At 42.1% G+C, this 25,759-nt stretch overlaps 1 protein-coding gene across 2 annotated transcripts in view; it reads left to right on the forward strand.

The window, feature by feature from the left end:
- Positions 1–22,075, forward strand: part of EOGT (EGF domain specific O-linked N-acetylglucosamine transferase) — a 39,533-nt gene extending 17,458 nt beyond the window's left edge. For both annotated transcript variants that reach the window (XM_025377928.1, XM_025377927.1), the window contains exons 11-18: positions 9,257–9,349; positions 9,709–9,780; positions 9,908–9,994; positions 10,767–10,835; positions 16,463–16,524; positions 19,463–19,582; positions 20,816–20,918; positions 21,489–22,075. In XM_025377928.1, coding sequence (XP_025233713.1) covers positions 9,257–9,349; positions 9,709–9,780; positions 9,908–9,994; positions 10,767–10,835; positions 16,463–16,524; positions 19,463–19,582; positions 20,816–20,918; positions 21,489–21,635 — 753 coding nt within the window. In that variant the 3' untranslated portion in view covers positions 21,636–22,075. The remainder of the gene's footprint in view (positions 1–9,256; positions 9,350–9,708; positions 9,781–9,907; positions 9,995–10,766; positions 10,836–16,462; positions 16,525–19,462; positions 19,583–20,815; positions 20,919–21,488) is intronic.
- Positions 22,076–25,759: the final 3,684 nt, after the last annotated feature.

The following is a 25,759-nucleotide window of genomic DNA, read 5'->3' on the forward strand; positions in this document are numbered from 1 at the left end:
GTTGTGAAACAGAATTTTCAGACACATACTTTTCAATATACACTCCGGCGCATATGCGGATGGGTGTGAATGTATCTGTACATATATGTGTTGACATGTGCATATACGTATAGGCAGATAGGTATGTATGTGTGTACCTTCGTTCTTTGAATTTTAGAATGAGGCAGTGGGGAAGGTTTCTTTCCCTTTCTGGATGGGTGGAGCTCCCAAGGCCAGAGATTTAGTGACTTTGGCTCAGTGTTCCTCTGGGACACACATATGAAAGACTGCTATTCAGCTGGGTGTGATGGCTCACACCTGTAATCACAGCACCTTGGGAGGCCGAGGCGGGTGGATCACTTGGGGCCAGGAGTTCGAGACTAGCCTGGCCAATATGGTGAAATCTTGTTTCTACTAAAAATACAAAAATTAGCCAGATGTGGTGGCACACACATGTCGTCCCAACTACTCAGGAGGCTGTGGTCGGCGAATCACTTGAACCTTGGAGGTGGAGGTTGCATTGAGCCAAGATCATGCCACTGCACTGCAACCTGCGTGACAGAGCAAGACTCTGTCTCAAAAAAAAAAAAAAAAAAAGGCTGTTGTTCACTCAACCTGTATAACCTATGTTGGAAGTGCTTGCCTCTGTTTACTGTTTGACCTTTTGCATTTACTGTCTGCCTTTGCTTAATAGCAGCTTCCCCATTACTATGTCCTTTGTGCTGAATTATGCTGTGAGTTTCAGCTCACTGTATAGGGCAGTTCCTAGGCATGCACATAAATACATGCATTGAGTGACACCTGCTATTTATTTGATTTTGGTGCAATCTTTTTTCCTTCTCTCTCTTTGCCTGCCTTTTCCCTGCTTCTTCCCATATCTGGCCCCTCCACCTGCTAAGGAAACCCCAAGATGTGCCCCAGAATCTTCAGCTCTGAAATGAGATAGTGAGATAATGACACTTACCTAGGTGTCACTTTGAGAATGAACCAAATAGTGAATGAACAGTTGCAATGCCTGGTACACAGTACTTGTGCTCTGAATGTTAACTGTGACAATTACAATAAGGAGAATAAATGGTTTGTAGTGTACATGAGAGAGGTTGCCTATACTGGGAAGTTGGAACACCTACCAAGGGGTCATATAAGGTTCCACTCAACATTCTGACTCACGACATTCATATGCTCGGCTCTTGATGTGAGTCTATTCAGGATGACATTGCAGGGGAACCACAGCTTGCTGGCAGGGCATCCTCAGGTGTTTCTTCCAGAGGGAGTGCTAGCAGTTCACACAGCACAGCTCAGGTGCAAGGAGACAAGATTCGCCTGGGGCAGGCACAGGCGATGCCTTGGCTTAAGAGCCTCATATCCTGTAGAGCCCAACATCTCCTGACACAACTGCATTGGCAAAGTCCCCAGGATCCCTGAAAGAGACATGCCTGGTTTCAGGAGTCAGTGTACTCAGGAAAGCTGGAACATGGCTTTCCCAGTCCAGATGCAATTTACCCATCAAGCATCTATCTGTTTAGATCAGAAGCAATGCTGCCTAGGCGCACGGTTGACACAAGCCATTGCCATTTCCAGAGAGCTGAGTTAGCTAGTTAACAGGAGGTCAAATTCTCATGCAGAAGGAGAGATAGTTTTGCTGACCCTTTTTTCACTGATAAGAGGCTTGTAGTAGAGCTGTGTAAAAAGGTTTTCAGGAAAACTGCTCCCTAGACTTTGAGTTAGATTTTGAAGTCTGATGAGACTATAATTCTTGGTATGTTAATACTTTCTTTTATTTTCCATCTATATACATTTACGTTTCCCTTTTGTATTTCAGTTTTGCTGCCACCACAGTTTCATTTCTTGGAAATGTTTTGTGAGCAAAGGGAACAACAGTCCCTTTCTTTTCTTCTTTTTGTATCAGTGAAGTCAGGCCACACTCAGCAGCCATTACAAGCCCTAAATTGTTAACTCATGGTTGTTTTGCCCTTTTTAAACAAAATTATTTTTAAATTTTGTAATTAACATAAATTATGTTACTTCATTTCCTGCTCATGACCCCCCATGGACTTGAGTTTTCATTAGCTTATTTTACAGACAAGAGGCCGAGGCCTGAGCAGCAGGTGAGTGTTGTAAGATAATGCAGTCAGTGAGGGCAGAACCAAGGTTTCCATCCAGGCAGCCTGACCCCAGACCTGTGCTTGGACACCACAGTGCTGTGTCGTCTTCTTAAAGTCCTCTGAAGAGGACTGTACCTAAGTTGCCAAACTAAGTTGACATAAATTTATCAGATGCTTCCAGAAGCTTCCTTGTACCCGTTGCATGCTTTTCCACATCTTCCTCAAATGGACTGTTATAGTGAGCCAGCTTCTACAACCCTCCCCTTCTCTGTGGCTACTGGAGTAGGATGCACGGCCACCATGAAGACTCCAGGTTATTCAGTCTGCTGAGCATGAGACATGAGGGCAGTCTGACCTCCGCTCTGGCACAGATAGGCAGGATGGGGGTAGCCCAGTAGGGTGGCTGCTCGGTGTTACCCCCACTCCTTTACCACTCCCTGTGCATCCATTTTAAACCTGCATTCTTGGTCAAAGAAGTCTTTGCCATTTACTAAGCCAGGTTCTCAGGACAGGCAGCTCTGCCAGATTGCTCCAGAAATCAGGCCCACAGAAGATGGTAGGTTGGATGGGGATGGCACTAAGTAAGGGTTTGTGTGGCTGCTGTTTCCCTTTTGTTGGTAAGGCCTTAAATTAAGCAGCACTGTGACCTGCAGGCTGACTATGACATGAATCCTTCACAGTGGATAGTGTTGCCAGAGTCCTGATGGTTTTGGACGAGCAGTTTGCCCAGGGAAGAGCAGGGAGGTAGCTGTTACTGCAGTTCACATCTTGGTGATATTTTCCAAACTGTCCCCACAAGGAAACCTATGGGGCCTTCCCTCTCCTCCTTGAAAAGCTCTGCGGTTTACTTCCTTCAGCATGTGGCATCCTCAGTGGGATGGGCAAGGCCACCAACCTGCAAACATGCATAAAGGGACCCATCTTCAGTTGCCTCTCTGGGCGCAGCAGGGTTGCTCTTATCAAGCAGAATGAATAAAAGGAGAAATTACTGTGGGCTTTCCACATTTGCTTGTGCTGAGTAGTAGTATAGCTTTATGATTACTTTTTTTTGTTTTTGAGACAGAGTCTTGCCTTGTCACCCAGGTTGAAGTGCAGTGTTGCAATCTTGGCTCACTGCAACCTTCGCCTCCCAGGTTCAAGTGATTCTCCTGCCTCAGCCTCCCTAGTAGCTGGGATTACAGTGTGTGCCACCACACCTGGCTAATTTTTATATTTTCAGTAGAGATAGGGTTTCACTATGTTGACCAGGCTGGTTTTGAACTCCTGACCATAGGTGATCTGCCTGCCTCGGCCTCCCAAAGGGCTGGGATTACAGATGTGAGCCACCATGTCCAGCCGTGATTACTTTTTTAATTATGAAAGTAATACCTGTTTATAATGAGTTCAAACAACACAGAAGTATGCAAAGTTTTTTAAGAAGTCTCCTTCTTCCTCTCCAATTCCCTGTTCCCCCAAGGGTAACTGCAGTTGTATGTGAGTCCCTTGCAGGACTCTCTTTATTTTAATAAGTGCAAATATGTCACCCAGGCTAAAGTCCAGGAATATGATCCTAGCTCACTGCAGCCTTGCTCTCCTGGGCTCAGGTGATCTTCCTGCCTCAGACTCCCAAGTAGCTAGGACTATACGTGCATGCCACCATCCCTGGCTGTTCTTTTCCATAAATATGTTATATATGTATATATATGACAATATATATATTGTCATAACACATATACATGGGTGTGTATATATATAATACGTATTACTGTCTTCTGATTTGACATCTGGCTAATTTTTGAATTTATTTTCTGTAGAGATAAGATCTTGTTATGGTACCCAGATTGGTCCTTGATATAGTTTGGCTGTGTCCCTACCAAATCTCAGCTTGAATTGTATCTCCCAGAATTCCCACATGTTGTGGGAGGGACCCGGGGGAGGTAATTGAATCATGAGGGCTGGTCTTTCTGGTGCTATTCCTGTGATAGTGAATAAGTCTCATGAGATCTGATGGGTTTATCAGGGTTTTCCGCTTTTGCTTCTTCCTCATTTTCCCTTGCCGCCACCATGTAAGAAGTGCCTTTTACCTCCCACCATGATTCTGAGGCCTCCCCAGCCATGTGGAACTGTAAGTCCAATTAAACCTCTTTTTCTTCCCAGTCTTGGGTATATCTTTATCAGCAGACTGAAAACGGACAAATGCAGTAAACTGGTACCAGTAGAGTGGGGTGTTGCTGAAAAGATACCCAAAAATGTGGAGGTGACTTTGGAACTGGGTAACAGGCAGCAATTGGAACAGTTTGAAGGGCCCAGAAGAAGACGGGAAAATGTGGGAAAGTTTGCAACATCCTGGAGACTTGTTGAATAGCTTTGTCCAAAATGCTGATAGTGAAATGGACAATAAAATCCAGGCTGAGTTGGTCTCAGATGGAGATGAGGAACCTGTTGGGAACTGGAGCAAACGTGACTCTTGTTAAGTTTTAGCAAAGAGAGTGGTGGTGTTTTGCCCCTGCCCTAGAGATTTGTGGAACTTTAAACTTGAGAGAGATGATTTAGGGTATTTGGCAGAAGAAATTTCTAAGCAGACAACTATTCAAAAGGTGATTTGGGTGCTGTTAAAGACACTCAGTTTCAAAAGGGAAACGGAGCATAAAAAGTTCAGAAAATTTGCAGCCTGACTGTGCAATAGAAAATAAAAACCTGTTTTCTGGGGAGAATTTCAAGTCGGCTGCAGAAATTTGCATAAATAGCAAGGAGCCTAATGTTAATTCCCAAGACCGTGGGGAAAATGTTTTCAAGCCACGTCAGAAACCTTCATGGCAGCTGCTCCCATCACAGGCCTGGAGGCCTAGGAGGAAAAAGTGGTTTTGTGGGCTGGGCCTAGGGTCCCCATGCTGTGTGCGGCCTAGAGACTTGGTGCCCTGTGTCCTAGCCGCTCCAGCCATGACTGAAAGGGGCCAATGTACAGCTTGGGCTGTGGCTTCAGAGGGTGGAAGCCCCAAGCCTTGGCAGCTTTCATGTGGTGTTGAGCCTGTGGTGCACAGAAGTCAAGGATTGAGGTTTGGGAACCTCCACCTAGATTTCAGAAGATGTATGGAAATACCTAGATGCCCAGGCAGAAGTTTGCTGCAGGGGTGGAGCCCTCATGGAGAACCTCTGCTAAGGCAGTGTGGAAGGGAAATGTGGGGTTGGAGCCTCCACACAGAGTCCTTAGTGGGGTGCTGCCTAGTGGAGCTGTGAGAAGAGGGCCACCATTCTCCAGACCCCAGAATGGTAGATCCACTGACAGCTTGAACTGTGCACCTGGAAAAGCTGCAGATACTCAACGCCAGCCCGTGAAAGCAGCTGGAATGGAGGCTATACCCTGCAAAACCACAGGGGCAGAGCTGCCCAAGACTGTGGGAACACACCTCATGCTTCAGCGTAACCTGGATGTGAGAGCTGGAGTCAAAGGAGATCATTTTGGAGTTTTAAAGTTTGACTGCCATGCTGGATTTCGGACTTGCATGGGCCCTGTAACCCTTTTGTTTTGGCCAATTTCTCCCATTTGGAACGGCTATGGTTACCCAATACCTATACCCTCATCATATCTAGGAAGTAACTAGCCTTCTTTTGGTTTTACAGACTCATAGGTAGAAGGGACTTGCCTTGTCTCAGATGAGACTTTGGACTCTGGACTTTTGGGTTAATGCTGAAATGAGTTAAGACTTTGGGGGACTGTTGGGAAGGCATGGTTTGTTTTGAAATGTAAGGACATGAGATTTAGAGGGGCCTGGGGCAGAATGATATGGTTTGGCTATGTCCCCACCAAATCTCAACTTGAATTGTATCTCCCAGAATTCCCACATGTTATGGGAGGGACCCAGGGGGAGGTAATTGAATCATGAGGGCTAGTCTTTCCCATGCTATTCTCGTGATAGTGAATAAGTCTCATGAGATCTGATGGGTTTATCAGGGTTTTCCGCTTTTGCTTCTTCCTCATTTTCTCTTGCCGCTGCCATGTAAGAAGTGTCTTTCACCTCCCGCCATGGTTCTGAGGCCTCCCCAGCCATGTGGAACTGTAAGTCCGATTAAACTTTTTTTCTTCCCAGTCTCAGGTATGTCTTTATCAGCAGCGTGAAAACTGACTAATACAGTCTTGAACTCCTGGCCTCAAGTGATCCTCCCACCTCAGCCTCCCAAAGCACTGGGATTACAGCCATGAGTCACCATGCCTGGCCAATATGTTTATATTCTTGTGGAAAATACACTCTCTGTCTCATATTGCCACCTTAGTATTATCTCTGGAATGTCTCTTTAAGTCAGTACCTTTAGGGCTATCCTTGCTTTAGGTGTTATGTGGTATTCTGTTTAATGGATGTTTTGGAAGTTGGATGCATGCATCAGTGCATGTATTCATTTCCCAAGCCACCGCCCCCCCATCACATTTGGTTTTGTTTCCAGTTCTTTGATATTTACTGAAATGTTACTGTAAACACATACATCCTTTCAATATACCTATATCTTCACATCCTCATCCTAGCATTTCTGTAGGACAGATTCCTGTAAGTGGAATTTCTAAGTCATAGATTATGTGCATGTTTAAATTTGAGACACACTAAAGGAAATTTTGTGTCATCTTGAAGACTATCCAAATATTCTTCAACATGAGTGTAGGAAGAAGCCCCTCCTTCCCTCATGGTAGATAATTTGGACTTGGGAAACATGGAAAAGAAGCTTCTGGAAGTGGTTCTTATTAAATAATGTATGACTTCCCTGAGGAAGGATCGGTCAGGATTATAGTATTTTATTATTAAAATTTCCTTTCAAACATATCTTATTTTATCTGGAGTATTTTATCTCAGGAAACCATCCAGAATCACTTCTTTTAATTGCCCTTTATTTATTATTGAGCCAGAACAGGGACATTTCATTTTAGATGGTGTTGAGAAGGGCCTTTATTAGAATGGCATTGGAGGAACGTGGAAAGAAGCCTTTTTTTTTTTTTTTTTTAATTTTCACGTCTAACAGATCTCAGTAACTTTGAAATAACTGCAGTATGTGCAACATAAAATTTTCAAAATCTGAGAAAATGCTATAAAGATAAAAAGACATGAACATAATGTATAACTATAGAGCTTGAATGTAATGCTACAATGCGTATTTCTGATTTCTGTTGGCTGAATTTTTCAATCTAAGTGAAACCATTTAAAAATTAATTGATCTTCTTCTTAGCTAATGGAGCTCGTAATTAACTACTTTTCAAAAGAGAAATGAGGCTGGGTGTGGTTTCTTTAATTCCAGCACTTTAGGAGGCCGAGGTGGGCAGATCACTTGAGCTCAGGAGTTTGAGACCAGCCTGGCCAATATGGTGAAACCCTGTCTCTATCAAAAAATACAAAAATTAGCTGGATGTGGTGGCGTGCGCCTATAATCCCAGCTACTCGGGAGGCTGGGGCAGGAGAATTGCTTGAAGTTGGGAGGCAGAGGTTGCAGTGAGCCCACATCATGACATTGTACTCTAGCCTGGGCGACAGGGTGAGACTCCATCTCAAAACAAAAACAAAGCAAAACAAAAAACCAAAAAACCATGTAATTATACTAGAAAAAACTAATTCCCACTGAGAGGCAACTGTCAGATGGAGCTGGCAGCAAAGGCTAGGTTGAATCCCAGCTCTATGACTCAGCTGCTTTGCAGTGTAGGCAAATGACTTAAAATTGTGTCTCAGTTTCCTCATCAGCAAAATAGGGAAAATGATATTATCTGCTCATCAGGCTTGTGGGTGGCTTAATGTACATTAATAATGTCAAGTGCCCAAAACAGTGCCTGGAACACAGGAAGTGTGTAGGATGCTATTATTATTATATAAAGTTGTTATTGACACCATTAATATTAATCGGAAATTACCACTTTTTATTCACTAGTCAATGGGTGGGGGAATATTTCATAGAATTACATATATTATATATTTTTATTTTATATTATTAGAGACAAGGTCTTGCTCTGTTGCCCAAGCTGGAGTATATGGCATGATCATAGCTCACTGCAGCCTTAAACTTCAAGGCTCAAGTGATCCTCCCACCTTTGCCTCCCAAAGTGCTGGAATTACAGGCATGAGCCACTGTGACCAGCCTTTATTTTTAATGTTAAAACTTTTTTTTTTTTCTTTTTTTGAGACTGAGTTTCATTCTTGTTGCTTAGGCTGGAGTGCAATGGCATGATCTCGGCTCACTGCAACCCCTGCCTCCCGGGTTCAAGTGATTCTTCTGTCTCAGCCTCCCGAGTAGCTGGGATTACAGGCACATGCCACCAAGCCCAGCTAAGTTTTGTATTTTTAGTCGAGACAGGGTTTCATCATATGGGTCAGGCTGGTCTTGAACTCCTGATCTCAGGTGATCTGCCTGCCTCAGCCTCCCAAAGTGCTGGGATTACAGCTGTGAGCCACTGCACCCAGCCAATGTTAAAACTTTGAACCCAGGCCGGGCGCGGTGGCTCAAGCCTGTAATCCCAGCACTTTGGGAGGCCGAGACGGGCGGATCACGAGGTCAGGAGATCGAGACCATCCTGGCTAACACGGTGAAACCCCGTCTCTACTAAAAAATACAAAAAACTAGCCGGGCGAAGTGGCGGGCGCCTGTGGTCCCAGCTACTCGGGAGGCTGAGGCAGGAGAATGGCGTGAACCCGGGAGGCGGAGCTTGCAGTGAGCTGAGATCCGGCCACCGCACTCCAGCCTGGGCGACAGAGCCAGACTCAGTCTCAAAAAAAAAAAAAAAAACTTTGAACCCATTTTCTTGCTCTGAAATTTTTTTCTAAAGTATTTTTCATTCACCCTGATGGTTTTTGCACACTGAGCATAACAGAGTGTGTACAAACGGTGGCATATGTGTGTGTGGTGTGCATCTATAATTTGGATAAGATGTTCACAGGAAAAAACCCTGAACTACAACTTCAAAGACGTGAGAATAAAAGAAGTTTAGGTAGAAAAATGAAACACTGTTAATGGCTAAGAGTATAATTGTGATAATTATTTCTGATGATATTTCATGAAATTAGGCATTTGCTCTGGCCCAAGATGAAGATCCATTTTGCTTATACGGATTTTGTGTAGGATTGTTAGTTTTTAACACAAGCAAATTCAGGTATTTTGTTGCATCTTTGAAAAGTCATGTTGTATCCTTTCATTGCCCTAAAACCTTGTTTTGTTTCTACTTTCAGAGTTCTTACGGATATGGTGACCTATTCTCCGACACATGGAATGCATTTACTGATTATGACATTATACATTTGAAAACTTATGATTCCAAAAGGGTACTGGAAATTTTCCTGAAATGTTTGTGAATATCTCTTGAGTGCAGATGACTCACTCATAAAATAAACATTTATTATGAGTTCCTATTAGCCATTACCACTGATTTCTGAATTCTGAATTTCTTTTATCATAATTAGAATCCTCAGTGTTGTTAATCATGCAGCCTTTGAAAACTTTTTTCTATAATCTTTCCAAAAATATGAATTCTGTTCTCTTTGAATGAAATAGCGTGCTATTCAAACAATCTTAATGCAAAATGGAGATTAATTGAAATCAATTTTTCAAAATTATACATGCTATTTTGGTGTGAAGGGTGCAAATTACATCCTCTTATCTTTTAATGTATCTTTGTTCTTAGGTATGTTTTAAAGAAGCTGTTTTTTCATTACTCCCCCGCATGAGGTATGGGCTGTTCTATAATACTCCTCTGGTAAGCATGCTGTCTACCATTAGCATTCATATTTACAGACATTATAACATTTATACATAACTTGACAGTATTTTAAATTATAATACAGAAGTATTCATTGTAATATCAACCAGTGTTTTTATTTTAGATATCTGGCTGTCAAAATACTGGACTATTCAGGGCATTTTCCCAGCATGTGCTACACAGACTAAACATCACACAAGAAGGACCCAAGGTAATGGATTCTGAGATGGGCTTGAGTTTTCTTCCCTAATAAAAGTTGATACCACCTTTTCAGAAACAGAAATAATCAGGAGACCATGTTTTCGTGTTAACATTTTCTGGGGAGGCCAAGGCAGGTGGATCACTTGAGTCCAGGATTTCAAGACCAGCCTGGCCAACATGGCGAAACCCCATCTCTGCAAAAAATACAAAAATTAGCTGGACGTGGTGGCACGTGCCTGTAGTCCCAGCTTCTCAGGAGACTGGGGCACGAGAATTGCTTGAACCCAGGAGGCAGAGGATGCAGGGAGCCAAGACCATGCCACTGCACTTCTGCCTGGGTGACAGAGCAAGATGCTGTCCCAAAACAAAACCCAAAAACATTTTCTGACCTGGAGTCATCTGAAACCAGATGTCAAAAACCTGTAAAAGAGAAACTAAGGGATATTGCAAGAATGTGCTTCCTCATGCCCTCCTTTCCCCCTTCATTGGCTATATATCCCTCACCTCCGCAAATATTCATTTAACTTACACAACCCCTGCCAAAAAATTCACCCACCCAACCAAACAGATAATGTAATGAACTGGTTTTTGCCTTCGGTGGTTGAAGTGGACACGTTTTTATTCCCTGAGAGTGGTGAAGGAATCAGGCTAAAAAAGAATAGTTCTATTAATGTATCCTGGTTGAGTTTCATCTCTTGGTGAAAATCACATTTTAGATTCAGATGTTCATTCATCTACCCAGGCATATACAGTGTTATTTTACTATTTCATTTTGATTACAGGATGGAAAAATTCGAGTCACCATTCTTGCACGGAGCACAGAATACCGGAAAATCTTAAACCAAAATGAGGTTAGTTTTTGGTATGCGTTTTTAATGCCTTCATATTGAATTTATAAAGGAAATTGTGCTTTTTTTTTGCATTACAATTAAAAGCTTTGGTTTAGGCCGGGCGTGGTGGCTCAAGCCTGTAATCCCAGCACTTTAGGAGGCCGAGACGGGCGGATCACGAGGTCAGGAGATCGAGAGCATCCTGGCTAACCCGGTGAAACCCCATCTCTACTAAAAAAATACAAAAAAAAAACTAGCCGGGCGAGGTGGCGGGCCCTGTAGTCCCAGGTACTCCGGAGGCTGAGGCAGGAGAATGGCGAGAACCCGGGAGGCGGAGCTTGCAGTGAGCTGAGATCCGGCCACTGCACTCCAGCCTGGGCGACAGAGCAAGACTCTCTCGAAAAAAAAAAAAAAAGAAAAGCTTTGCTTTAAAACTATTCGTTTTGAGAAAAGTTCGATGGCCTATACCCAGTTTATTTATTGGATTTGAATTTCTAGTGAGATTCACCAAACCAACCATGGACAAACTAGCTTTGCCTTATAGTAAATGTTCATCTGTATCAACTCAACCTGGAGAAAGCTGTCTGAATCTTGCCTTGACTGCAGTAGAGGGCATCCAGACAAACAAGTAGCAAAAAGGCAAGACTTTCTTTTGCATAGTTGATGCAAAAGATGGTTGAGGCCATTAATCCTGTGGTATCAGCAGCAGATTCAGTTGGAAGAACCTCTATTCTGTTACATGACCATGTCTTAGAAACTGCATTTTCGGCATCCTGACTCATTTCAGTAGCACCAACTCATAAATTATATTTAACCTCAATGAGATCACCATGCAGGTCCACTACCTACAACATCATGGCCTGAAGGTAGCCTCTCAGTAGTAAGAATTTATTCTACAATAGTTAATTGAGCACCTGCTATGTGTCAGGCCATGTTCTAGGTCCTGGAGATAGAGTAGAGCAAAGATGGGGAAGGTGCCTGACCTCATGCAACTTACACTCTAGAGGTGAGAGACAGATAAGAAGTAAGTAAAAAAGTCAGTAAGTACGGTGATGTCAGGCAGTGATAAGTGCTTCGAAGGATATGAACCAGGGTGATGTCATAGAGACTGGGAATGTGGATGGAGGGGGTTGGTACTCACATGAGGGCATCAAAGAGACACTGCTTAGACTGAGACCTAATCAGAGAAGGATCTAGCAAGGGAAAGAGCCTCCCAGGCAGAGGCAAATGTATTCTAGTGGACTGAGCTTTCAGTATTCTAGAAACAGAGAGAATACCAATATGACTGTAACATCTTGAGAGAGGTGGGGCAATATCCAAGAAGTTAGGCATGGGGCAGGGAGGTCACAGATCATATCAGCCTTCTAGACCTTGGTGGGAGAGGGATTTTATTCCAGTGTAGGGGAAAGCCACTGTGAAGTTTTAAAGCAAGGCATTGTTGGTAGAATAATGTCTCTTCCTCCTCCTCCCGAAAGATGTCCACATCCAAATCCCTGGAACTTGCGAACAGGTTAGGTTACATGGCATAGGGAAAGTAAGGTTGCAGATGGGATTAAGGTCCCCAACCAACTGTCCTAAAAGTAAGGAGATTTTCCTGGATTATCCACGTGAGCCCAGTATAATCACAAATGGGCCTTAAAATCCATCTGCCAGAGAACTTTTGCCTCTGCCTGGACAGCTCTTTTTTTCACTGGCTTCTTCTCACTGATCAGGTCTCAGTTCATCATTTCCTTAAAAGTGGGAGAGGGAGGCAGGAAAGAGAGTCAGAGAAGGAGATATAAGGGAAATGGGGCCAGAGAGATGCCATGTTGCTGGCTTCGAAGATGAAGGGGGCAGGCCTTGAGTCATGGAGTGTGGAGGGCTTCTAGAAGCTGGAAAAGGCAAGGCAGTGGGTTCTTCCCTGGAGCTTGCAGGAGGAACACAGCCCTGCTGACACCCTGATGTTAGCCCAGTGAGACCCATGTCAGGCTCCAGTCCTGCAGAACTGTAAGGGGATAAATTGTGTTGTGTTGAGCTGCTAGATTTGTGGCAGTTTGTTACAGCAGCAAATAGAAAACAAATACAGAGGGAGAGACATGAATTGACATTTATTTTTAAGTCATTCTGCCTGCAAGAGTGAGAGCAAGGAGACTGATCAGAAGCTGTTATTGTGGCCCAGGGGAGAGCGTTTAGCCAAAGTGATGACAGTAGAGATGACATGGTAGATGGATTCAAGATATATTTTGGAGATAGGACCTATGATACTTACTTTTGGAATGCAGAAGTACATTCACACTAGAGAAGGCCAGGAAAAGTATCAAGGATCAAGTGTGATTTGAGGCTTTTAACTTGAGCAGGTAAGTGGGAACAAACTGGACAATACTTATTAAGAGGGAAGTTGGGGGAGGGGGGTCATGTTTTGATGGGTAAAATATTTTACACAGACTAATTTGGCTGCCTAACAAGCTGATCAGAATTATGTAATTAACGTCTCTTCCTGAGACCCATATGGATTACAGAGGACATGAACATATGGCATAATGAGGTGTTAATTGTAAGCTCTGTGGATGGAAGAAATGAGCAGTGTGTGTGTGGAGGGTGTGTGTGTTTGTATGTGTGTGTTTAAAGACCTAGAAATAACGTATCAAATAGTGCAATGTTGGGTATACAAATGGGAAACCTCAGTAGCCAACAGATCAACAGTATATATTGGTATGGACCATACATATTGAGTGCAATTGGGGGTCACGCATATTATTGTGTGCTCCTTTTGTACATTGTGCCCCCCAACCCTCCCAGCAAACCCATGAGGTAGGTATTGTATTATTATCCTCTATCCTAGACAAGGACACTGAGACTCAGAGGTTAAAAAACATGCCTAAGGTCACCCAGCTGGTGATTAGAGTAACGGGGACATGAGTCAAGGTAGTCAGGGACTGAAACTGCTTTCCTAGCCAGAGTGTGCTACTACTGAAACAGCAAATAGATTTCAGAGGAGGCAGAATCTACCTGTGGCCCCAGTCCATCAGGAAGGGGCAGGCTGAGGAACAGCATCAGGCTGCTGCAGAGAAGTCCAGTAGAAAGGTATAGTGCTATTCACAATAGCAGAGACTTGGAACCAACCCAAATGTCCATCAGTGACAGACTGGATTAAGAAAATGTGGTGCATATACACCATGGAATACTATGCAACCATAAAAAAGGATGAGTTTGTGTCCTTTGTAGGGACATGGATGCAGCTAGAAACCATCATTCTCAGCAAACTATCTCAAGAACAGAAAACCAAACACCGCATGCTCGCCCTCAGAGGTGGGAATTAAACAATGAGAACGCTTGGACACAGGGTGGGGAACATCACACACCGGGGCCTGTTGTGGGGAGGTGGAAAAGCGGAGGGATAGCATTAGGAGATATACCTAATGTAAATGACTAGTTAATGGGTGCAGCACACCAACATGGCACATGTATACATATGTAAAAAACCTGCATGTTGTACACATGTACCCTAGAACTGAAAAGTATAATGAAAAAAAAAAAAAAAAAAGAAAGATGTGGTGCTGGTAGATGCTTTAATGCAGGCGTGAGATTTTCAGATTCAGTCATGCACATTGCCCAGATGATGGCGCCCAAAGGTGAAATTTGATCATTCAGCCCCCAACTCCAAACCAAAGAGCACCCAACTGGCTGCTTCTGTCCTGAGGATTGGATCTCACTAGAAAGGCAGCTCCCGGGCAGGGAAGAAAGCACCTTTGGCTATACTTTGATTAATAAATAGATAATACAACCTAAATAGCCTCATTAAATAATGGCTTGTGGAATCCTGCCCAACTGCAGGGTTTGAATAGCTATTGGAAGGGATAGGGCCACCTTTCTCGTGCAACTAGAACTCATGAAAAAGGGCATGCTTACCTTGAGACCCTCAGCACACGTGATTCCTTTTATGTGGGCAATTTTGTTAAAAGACCAACGCTTGCCGGGCGCGGTGGCTCAGGCCTGTAATCCCAGCACTTTGGGAGGCCGAGGCGGGCGGATCACAAGGTCAGGAGATCGAGACCATGGTGAAACCCCGTCTCTACTAAAAATACAAAAAAAAATGAGCCGGGCGCGGTGGCGGGCGCCTGTAGTTCTAGCCACTCGGGAGGCTGAGGCAGGAGAATGGCGTGAACCCAGGAGGCGGAGCTTGCAGTGAGCCAGGATCGCGCCACTGCACTCCAGCTTGGGCGACAGAGCGAGACTCCGTCTCAAAAAAAAAAAAAAAAAAAAAGACTAACGCTTATGCCATCTGCCATCTTTCCTGTAAAACAGAATGCTAATCTTCTTACCCCTTCAACTCTTCATAAGAGTTCAGGGGCTGTCTGGAGAGAGAAATTTCCAGTCACGACTCTGTGTGTGTGTGTGTGTGTGTGTGTGTATGTGTGTGTGAGTGACATGGGGGGGATTCAATCTTGGTCACTGCTTGTTGCTTTCTGTAAGCAGGACAATAGAGCGCACTGGTTAAGAAGGTTAGAGCGCACAGGTTCTGGGGTCAGAAGACCTAGATTTATTTTTGGCTGTGCATTTGGGAGCTGTGAGATCCTGAGAAAGTTATTTCACTTCTCTGAGCCTATCTTGTGTAATTTATCAAGTGGGCATAGTACTAATACTTACTTGGTATGATTTTTTTTTTTCAGACAGAGTTTTGCTCTTGTTGCCCAGGCTGGAGTGCAATGGCATGATCTCGGCTCACTGTAACCTCCATCTCTTGGGTTCAAGTGATTCTCCTCTCTTAGCCTCCTGAATAGCTGGAATTACAGGCATGCACCACCACACCCAGCTAATTTTGTATTTTTAGTAGAGATGGGATTTCACCATGTTGGTCAGGTTGGCCTCGAACTCCTGACCTCAGGTGATCTGCCCACCTTGGCCTCCCAAAGTGCTGGGATTATAGGCGTGAGCCACTGCGCCTGGCCACTGGTATAAGTGAAGTAAGCCTAATGACACACTTAGAAATGCCAGCACCACTTATATGCCCTGTCAATGATACATGCAACTGTTGATGTTGCTATTGCAGTGTAGTGCATGCCACAAGGCAACATGATTCAAGTGCAGACATTTCTGAATGGTGGTGATCCTCTATGACCTAATTGTGAGGGACAGAGAACCATGACTATATTTTTCATAACAGATTAACAATGCTTTGTTACTGTCTGTTTGCTAGAAGAGTAATAGTTTTTCTATGTAGAAGTACTGAAAATGTTTTTCCGCCAAGACCTTAGTACTTTCAGAGGATGAGGTTCAAAGCACTAGTGGTTTGTCTGAAATGAGATAATGGATGGGACAAAAACTCTAAGGTAAAGGCTGGAGTAACAGTTAATGATTAGTGTATTTCTGTGCCTAGCACTTTGCTTCCATGAATTTTCTTTTCCTTTCAGCCTCACAACAACACAGTGCGTTGGTATTGAGGGAGGTAGAGTCATGTGTTCACAGGTGGAGCCTGGATTTGAACTTAATGACAGTTCAAAACTGTTGACCCAAATGATATTTATTTTCTTTTTATTTGTTGTTGTCGTTACGAAATGATATTTAATCTCTGAAATAGTATATGCAAAAAAAGAAATTTTAGGACTCATAAAGGAAAAACAGAAGAGAAAGAAGGAAAAGAGATGCTAAATGTTTCTCTTTTTTCCCAGCTTGTAAATGCACTGAAAACAGTACCTACATTTGAAGTCCAGATTGTTGATTACAAGTATAGGTAAGTAATAGCCAATCTCAGCAGACACTGTCAACTTTTGCTTGGATGAGGTCAAGGGGGCTAGAAAGCATTTTTCCAGTGGGAGTCATTGGCATTTGTAGGCCCAGAAGGGACAAGTAGATCTTATAAATGAATGAAATGGGCAGGTGAGGGCCCTGGGAACAAGGGCAGTTACTCTTTTTCTTTCTGGGGCCTGATGTTGGGACTCCATCTCCTTATTCAAAAGAAGTGATGAATTCAGATTTTCATTTAAAATTTCAGAAATTTTTTGTTTGTTTGTTTGTTTGTTTGTTTTTGAGACAGAGTCTTGCTCCATCGCCCAGGCTGGAGTGCAGTGGTGCCACCTCGGCTCACTGTAACCTCCACCTCCTGGGTTCAAGTATTTCTTCTGCCTCTGCCTCCCGAGTAACTGGGACTACAGGCATGTGCCACCATGTCCGGCTAATTTTTATATTTTCAGTATGGATGAGGTTTCACCATGTTAGCCAGGCTGGTCTTGAAGTCCTGACCTCAAGTGATCCGCCCACCTCTGCCTCCCAAAGTGCTGCGATTACAGGCATGAGCCACCACACTCGGCCTAAAATTTCATAATTTTAAAAAATTAGCAGGTTGGATACGGTGGCTCATGCCTGTAATCCTAGCATTTTGGAGGCCGAGAAGGGCGGATTGCCTGAGCTCAGGAGTTGGAAACCAGCTTGGGCGACATGGTGAAACCCATCTCTGCTAAAAAATACAAAAAATGAGCCGGGTGTGGCAGCATGTGCCTGTAGTCTCAGCTATTCAGGATGCTGAGGCAGGAGAATGGCTTGAACCCGGGAGGTGGAAGTTGCAGTGAGCTGACATCGCACCATTGCACTCCAGCCTGTGTGACAGTACGAGACTCCGTCTCCAAAAAATAAAAAAAAAAATTTTAAAAAAGGGCAACTAGTTCAAAATTTACAGATGTTATAAACCTAATTTGCCCTGCCTGCTGCCAGATTTCAACATCTGACTTAAAATTATTTATATGGGGATAATTTGAGGGTCAGAATAACATGAAATTTTTAAAAATGTTATGAAATATTTACATTTCTTTTAAAACTCTTAATACAACTAAAAGACTTAGAAAGACAGAATATGTCTATTATTCACAGTTTAGGTAATTCCTGTTGCTAGAATTACATCTTACTGGTAAAAGTAGTACATGTTTCTGGTTGAAAAAGTCAAGCAGTATAGAAAAGATCAAAAGGAAAAGTGAAAACTTTTGTCTCCATGTCCACCTGCAATCACAGCTGTGTTTCCCAAATCTAACACTATGAAGACTTTCCAGTTAAAAGAAGTACACGTCCCAGCATGTGGATATCTAATATAGATACACTTAATTTCAGAGAATGTAAGCATGGGAGCTTTGCACTTCATTCATACATTAGTTCATTTGTGCAGTAAATCTCTACTGGGGACCCATGAGCTGGTCGCCAGTCTCAGCAGTAGGAATCCCATCCCATGATGGCGGATGGCATAGCCCTGGTCTTGAGGATCTCAGACACTGAATAGAGATAAATAGCAATCGTAAAAACAGCTATTATTTATCTCATCTCATGCTTTCAACAGTCTTCTGAGTTGGCCCATCCAGTCCCATTTTACAGATTATACTCTGCAGTGCTGAAGAAATGTTGTGTCAGTGTTGCTTGAAGAAATGAGTGAGCCAAGATGGGGCCCCCACATCAGTCCCAAAACCATTCACTGAGATGAGGCTGGGAAGAAATGGAAGGAACTGGGGAGGGCACCTCTGAGGTTGTATCATTGACTGGCTTTTAAGGATATGTTGTAGTTTCTCAGATAAGCAAGAATGACAATGAATTCGTATCTTGCCAGTCTGCAGGAAATATTAGTAACACGTTAGCATGGGGATTGGTGAGTGCTGACCACAGGCGTTTCCACAACTGGCAGCTCCAGGGGTATGTTCATCTGGGTGAATGGCCGTCCTTCCCTTGGCACCAGTTCACATTCCTGGAGAAACTGAGGCACATGTTCTCATTGCGATACATATACACATGGAGCTGTCTTCCTTTTCCTGTGCGGAGTTTTGTTGTTAGCTGGTGTAAAAGGGAATTCACCCTCCCTTCTTAGATCCAAAATAATCTTGATCATTTCTTTTTCTTTACTTTGGGTAAAATGGGGCTGGGAGATCTCATTTCTTTCTGTTTATTCAGAGTGTCACCCTTATTCCAGCATTTATCCCTAGCCTCACCTCAGTGAACTGTTTGGGGACTGATTTTTGGTTCAAGGGTTACACACTTATTAGTGTCTTGGATTTAGAGAACACTTGTACAGTCCTAACATGCATAAAATTGTGTGTTTGTCTGTTCCAAAGGCAGGATAATGCCTTGATGGTATCTGAGATAATTTTGGATGTACCCAGCTGGCATTAAAAAACTTAAATCACACAAGGAGAAATTTTTCTTTTTGAGAAGTCCTTATATTATCCTAAGGAAATAGTTTTTAATTTAGTGCTAGCGTGTCATAACATCTCTTTAACACTTGCCAATTTCTCTTTTTCATGAAGAAAGAGCAGGCCTCAGGCTCTGAGCTTTGTCTTGCAATAGTATCTATCTCGATTTGAACACTACTTAGTTTGATTGTGTCAATTTTTACAATTTTGTTAATGTCATATGTCACTGATTTTCCATTTAAGACAGATATTAAAGTTTCCTTTAAAACTAAATATGCTTAAACCTAAAAGGATAGGTGAGCTTACTTAGAAAATATGTTAAATTATTAAGAAATTTATTAATTACTAGAGAGCACTTGAAATTGGAAAAAATGCTTCTAAAAATGGAATGTGGTTTAAAATGGGCAATACACTTTTATAAATATCCTTACTGTGAATCATGAACTAACTCAACCTGATACTTCTCTCTTCTCCCCATCTCTCTCGTGTTACTCTGTATGTTCACAGAGAACTTGGGTTTTTGGATCAACTGAGGATCACACACAACACGGACATATTTATTGGAATGCATGGAGCTGGTCTGACCCATTTACTTTTCCTTCCAGACTGGGCTGCTGTATTTGAACTGTAAGTGTTTGGAGGCAGTCTTACATTGAAGCAACTGATAATGCTTTTTATGCATGCTAAGGCTTTCATTCTGAGCATCAAAAGGCTTAATATTTAATCATTCAAAAACAGAAGTCACATCATATAGACATCTGGAAAGAAAAAAGGCCTGAAGCTAAAAATACAAAGACCGTAGCCTGCCATTGCGCTTAGTAAGCCAACTACCCCTTCATCTTCCCATCCCCAGCATGATACGGAAGATGTGAATCTGTGGTTTCCTTATCCTGAGTTTGTTCATGCATACCTCCCAAACTCTGAGCGTCTTCTTGCAAACAGTGTAGTTATTGTGTTAAAAGAAAGCATTTATGGCTCATGCACAACATAGCTCCAAAACACAAGCCAATCACTTCACTTAGTGCTTGCTGATCCCATACACAGGGAAACTGAGGCCCTTGGGTGCTAGTGACTTGCCCAGGGCATGCTTTTAACTCAGTGGTTCGTTTATGGAGACATGGCCTTCCCTCTCATAATAATTCTGCTATTGACACTGTGTTCCATTTTAGGTCTTGAGACACTAATAACAGTTACTGTTACCTGTTTCCCCCCATTATGCTAAATATCTGGATTCTATGGTTTCATTTGAAAAATGATTTGACTCTGTATTTATATAGGAGGCTATTTAGGAAAAAAAGTTGTCATGAACTTCCAATGCCCTGCAAAACATTTCAAAAATATATATGATATATGTAGAGAAATAGCCAGATAATGGATTCTGTCTCTGTCATTTCTCCTATAGAGAGAGAAGGAAGGATGGAAAAAAGGAGAGAGAAGGGAGGGAAATGTAACTGAGAAAACTCAAGCCTTAGAGTCTAATGGACCTGGGTTCTACTTTTGCATCCTTCACTATTCAGTTATATGACCTTGGAAGTGTTACCTATCCCCCTTGCCACTTAAATACATTTGAAGACAGAGGTATTATAAGGTGATGTCAAGTTCATAGGCAGCAGGCCCTACTGAACAAGGTCAGTTCTTTCCATTCCATGACCCTATTTTGTTTTTTGAAAGTTAAGTTCATTTAGTTCAGAGAATATTTTTACTTTCTCTTCCTCAGTCTTGTTTACTATCTTCCTCAGTCTTGTTTACAACCTTTTGCAAGGACATATTTGGGAGCTGCATTTTATTTTCACAGGGAGTTGTTGATTTGGCAGAAACCTTGGACAAAAGCCTCATGTTGTGACACCCTTGTGTCCTTAGGTACAACTGTGAAGATGAACGCTGTTACTTAGACTTGGCCAGGCTGAGAGGCATTCACTACATCACTTGGCAAAGGCAGAACAAAGTCTTTCCTCAGGATAAGGTAAAGTTCAGTCACAAAACTTACCTTGCTTCATTTTTAATTGGTTTAAAGTATCCAATTATTGATATGAAAAACAGTTATTGAACTCGAGTGCTGCAAAGATAAACTGTTCTCTGGAATACTGAATTGTTTTATTTTATATTTGCAAATAGGAGAAAAGGGGGAATTAAGCAACCTGTATCTTTAATGTTATAAAGGCAGCTTCGTGAAATTTGAGCTTAGAAAAATCTATTAGATTATATATAGAGAGGGGATCAAGAAGCAACAGCCCTGTGGGCAAATCCAGCCCATGACATGTTTTTGTAAAGAAAGCACAGTCATGCCTGTCTGTTTATGCGCTGTCTCTAGTTGTTCGTGCACTTCAGTGACAGAGTGGAGTAACTGTGACTGAGACCTTAGAGTCAGCAGAGCTGAAAATATTTATCTTCTGGCCCTTAACAGGAAAAGTTTGCTGGTCTCTGATGTAGAACATAAATTAGTTGCCTTAGCCAAAGTAACATAATTTTCTTGCTGTAGAGAAAACCATGCCCTTAGTGAGTTATGGATTCGTGTTTTGGTTTGTTTTTGCAGGGCCACCATCCAACCCTGGGAGAGCACCCGAAGTTCACCAACTACTCTTTCGATGTAGAAGAATTTATGTATCTTGTCCTTCAGGCTGCAGACCACGTATTGCAACACCCAAAGTGGCCATTTAAAAAGAAACGTGATGAGCTATAAATATGTTGAGTCTGTTTGCAAAAAGAGAGTGTTTAAACACTCCAGCACCCAGACTTAGAATTAAATCAGTAAAGCAATCTGTTATTTCCTATCCCCGAATTACCTTTTCTATGCCAAAACATACCTTCAGGATATTGTTATGTGTTTTGTAGACGTTAAGTGTTTCATGTGGTTTTTGTGTCATTGCTATTTATCAATAGCAATAATTTTGCACTGAAATCTTTTTGTAGTTCAAAAATTGAGCATGGACTCCCTGGTACACTTTACCTTTCTTTCTTTTTTTTTTTTTCTGAAACAGAAAAAAAAAACCTAATAGATATATATAACCTAATAGATTTTTCTAAGCCCAAATTTCATGAAGCTGACTTTATAACGTTAAAGATATAGGTTGCTTAACTCCAGGCTGGAGTGCAGTGGTATGATCTCAGTTTGTGCAACCTCCACCTCCCAGGTTCAAGCGATTCTTTTGCCTCAGCCACCTGAGTAGCTGGGATTACAGCCTGCACCACCACACCTGGCTAATTTTTTTTTTTTTTTTGAGACACAGTTTCAGTCTATCACCCAGGCTGGACTGCAGTGGCATGATCACAGCTCACTGCAACCTCTGCCTTCTGGGTTCAAGTGATTCTTGTGCCTCAGCCTCCCAAGTAGGTGGGATTAGAGGGGTGTACCACCACGCCCGGTTAATTTTTGTATTTTTGATAGAGACGGGGTTTTACCATGTTGGCCAGGCTGGTCTTGAACTCTGGGTTCAAGAAATCCTCTCACCTTGGCCTCCCAAAGTGCTGGGATTGCAGGTGTGAGTCACCACGCATGGCCCTGAACTTTCTCTTTTTACGGATGCCAAAGTTTTCAACTTTTTCAGCTTTAGAATTTGTAAATATTTTTGTAGAATATCATATGACTGTAATTCCAGAGTGTTCCAACTTGTTTATTATATATTTGGGTAAATTTACAACTCTTCTTTTATTTGCCATAATCTGGTTATAACACTGTTTGTAGTAGGAAAGGAAAACATGCAACACACACACACACACACACACACACACACACACACACACGCAGAGTTGTGATTCTCAGTACCAAGCTATAGGACCATGTTACATAGATCAGAGTTTAGTCACCTCCAGTTTATATGCATCAAGAACCTGAATAAATCATGCCACTATACTAATTTATATTTACATGTTTCATATTCAAGTCATGTTTTCCTAAAATGTAGCAACTATATGTGGTAAAAGAAAATTAGAACATTCTGTAGGACTGTTTTGCATACCTTCTATCTGGTTTCCACTGATTCCTCCTTAGCCATGGAGTGCATTTGTGATTAATTTGTATATGAAATAGTGGTTTCCATTTTATGTGAGTATTTGTAACTGCATATACCAGTGTGTGTGCATCTACCTCTGTCAGCATCAAAGTATTCTAGTCTTTAATTTCAAAAACTTCAAATTAGCCTCATGAGGATAATTTTTCCCTATAAAAAGTAAGACCAAGAAAAAACAAACTACAGATGTGTGACATTCAATCAAAGTGAAAAGCCACAAGAAAGTGTCGTTGATTAAAAAGAATATCTGGAATGTAGCCCTACTCTTTGAATGGGATTCATTTCTTACTGCTTATGAACTTTCAATTTAGTAGTCAGAAACCGTGGATTTATTTTACTGTACAATGTGAAGTTTACATTTTATTAACACTTGAGTAGTCTAATTTAGAGACTAGTTCTATTTTGTAAAATAATGGGGTAGCAAATTACAGAATAGCTAAATAATTTTTTAAAAACATTTTACAGTTGTAAAAAATATGCATCAGAAAAATGACACACAAAACAAAATATCTGGACCTTTACAGAAGATGTTTGCTGACCCCCACTTTAAAGGATTTGAATAGTCTTCTAGAATTGAGGAATATTTATTAAAGTACCTGTAAAGAAAATAGTGAATCACTGTAGCAATAGCTTTGATTCAGATCTTAAAATCGTATAAAAAGAATTACATGTTACAGATTTTTAAATGACAGGTATTGCAAGTTTTTTGTGTGTGCAAAATACTGAGTAACCACTGCGAAAATATTTCAGATGAAAGGAATGACAAAAGCATGTTGTACTTCGCGTCAGCAAGGCACTGACTTCTGAAAAAATGCTCTGAAAAAAAGGTTTCACCGTTTGTCTTCTTACCTCATTTTAAGAAGCATGTGGAAATGGGATGCTGTAGAGTAGTGAGAATTTCAGAAATTGAGAACAATTTCGAAATAAAATGCTGTATTTGAATATTTTGCATTTAAAGAGTACATTTTATATAAACAGGAAAATACATTTGACACTTTATGGAATTAACTTTCATGAGACTTTTTGTGGGAACAGAAGTTCTTCACATTGTAAAATGTAAAGATTGCTCTTTTTATTAAGTCTTTAACAGGGATGCATTTCATTGTATGTTTTGGGTATGGCTTTGGAATAAATCGTTTTATATCTTATTTGAATATCAGAACCATTGTTAAGGTTTTCTGTGTCTGAATGTTTCTGTGCTTCCTTTTTGGCAATCTGGTAGCTCTTAGATTATAAAAATTAAGTACCTCTCTGGTGAAGAATTCAGTTTGATCAAAAATTATACCTTTTATTTAGCAGTTTATTACATGATGCCTCTATAAATGGTACATTGTATAATCATTACCAAAATGACATGAGAATTATGGTTCCTGTTTTTCATGTGAAGATTGCTTCCCTAAAGATCACAAGCCTTCTGGTTCTACATCCACAGTCTTCCATTCGTTTAGGGAAGTCTTCCATTCCATTTTAGGGAAGTTATGGGACTTCCCTAAAGATCAAAAGCCTTCTGATTCCACGTTCACAGTCTTCCATTCATTTATTTACTTGTTCATTCAATAAATATTGACTGGGCCGCAGCTTTGTATCAGTTACTATTGTAAGTTCTGGGAATATAGCAAAGAAACGACTAGATAAAAGTCATTGCCCTCATGGAGCTTACATTCTGGTGGAGACAGACATTAACATAAATAAGATGTATAGTGTGCCAGATTCTGATACATGCTATGGAGAAACCAAAGAGGGATGTGGAGTCTGGGGTTCGGTGGAGTCCTGCACACTTAAGTAGGGGGTCAGGGAAGTCTTCATTGACTGAAGACTAGAAGGAGGTGAGGGATGGAGTTATGCAGATAACTGGAAAAGGAACATTCCAGGAAGCTAGAAGAGCACGTGCAAAGGCCCCAAGGCAGGAGCATGCCTGGTATGTTTGAGGAACAGCAAGGAAGCCAGTGTCGCTGGTGTGATCAAGGGCAGAGGAGTAGGAGGCGAAGTCAAGAGATAATGCAACAAGGGTGTAGATGGCACGGTTCTGATGAGATGGAAGCCATTGAAGGGATCTGAGTAAAGGGGTAAAGACCTGCCTTATAACAGCTGTTATGCTGAGAATAGGGTGTGGAGGGATGGCTTAGGAAAACAGACTCTGGGATGGAGATTTGAATGCAGATAGTTTTTTGCGGGGGAAGGTTCTCACAATACCTGTGAGGATGTAAGGGGTCCAGGCTTGGGCAGAGGGAGAAATAGAGGGGCAATGTCAGGTGAGGCCTCAGTGGGGTGCTGTAGAGCTGGTGTGGTCCTTCAGTGAGGTCCCCAGATGAGGCAAGAAATGCACATAACAAGTTCAAATAGGGGCCATCCCAGGGAAGGGTGGGGCCTTAGCAAGGCCACTCCCTTCATTTGAGGGCAAGGCCTGGTGAGGAGGTCAGCTGTGAACCATCAGCGGCCACATTTCAAGCAATCTGGGGACTGAGTGCTTCAGTCTGGAGGGGAGCTCAGCGGCACATTCACTAGCAGGTGAGGTGGTACCAAGGTGGTGCGTTTAGCTTGTCCTACTCTCCCTCCTGCTTCCTGTCAACTGGAAGTTGGATCTAAAGTCTCCTTACGATTCAGATTTAATGTCTATTTTTAAAGAATACTTGCAGTTGATACTGTGTACTTCACATGGTAGAAGTCTAGGGGAGGGGTCAGCACACTGTACAGGGCTGATAGTGAATATTTTAGGCTTTGTGGGCCACATATGGTCTCTGTTGCGTGTTATTATTTGTTGCCCTCCTCCTGCAGTCTTTTAGAAATGTAAAAACCG

Source organism: Theropithecus gelada, chromosome 2, assembly GCF_003255815.1.
Source record: "Theropithecus gelada isolate Dixy chromosome 2, Tgel_1.0, whole genome shotgun sequence".
Lineage (NCBI taxonomy): Eukaryota > Metazoa > Chordata > Mammalia > Primates > Cercopithecidae > Theropithecus > Theropithecus gelada.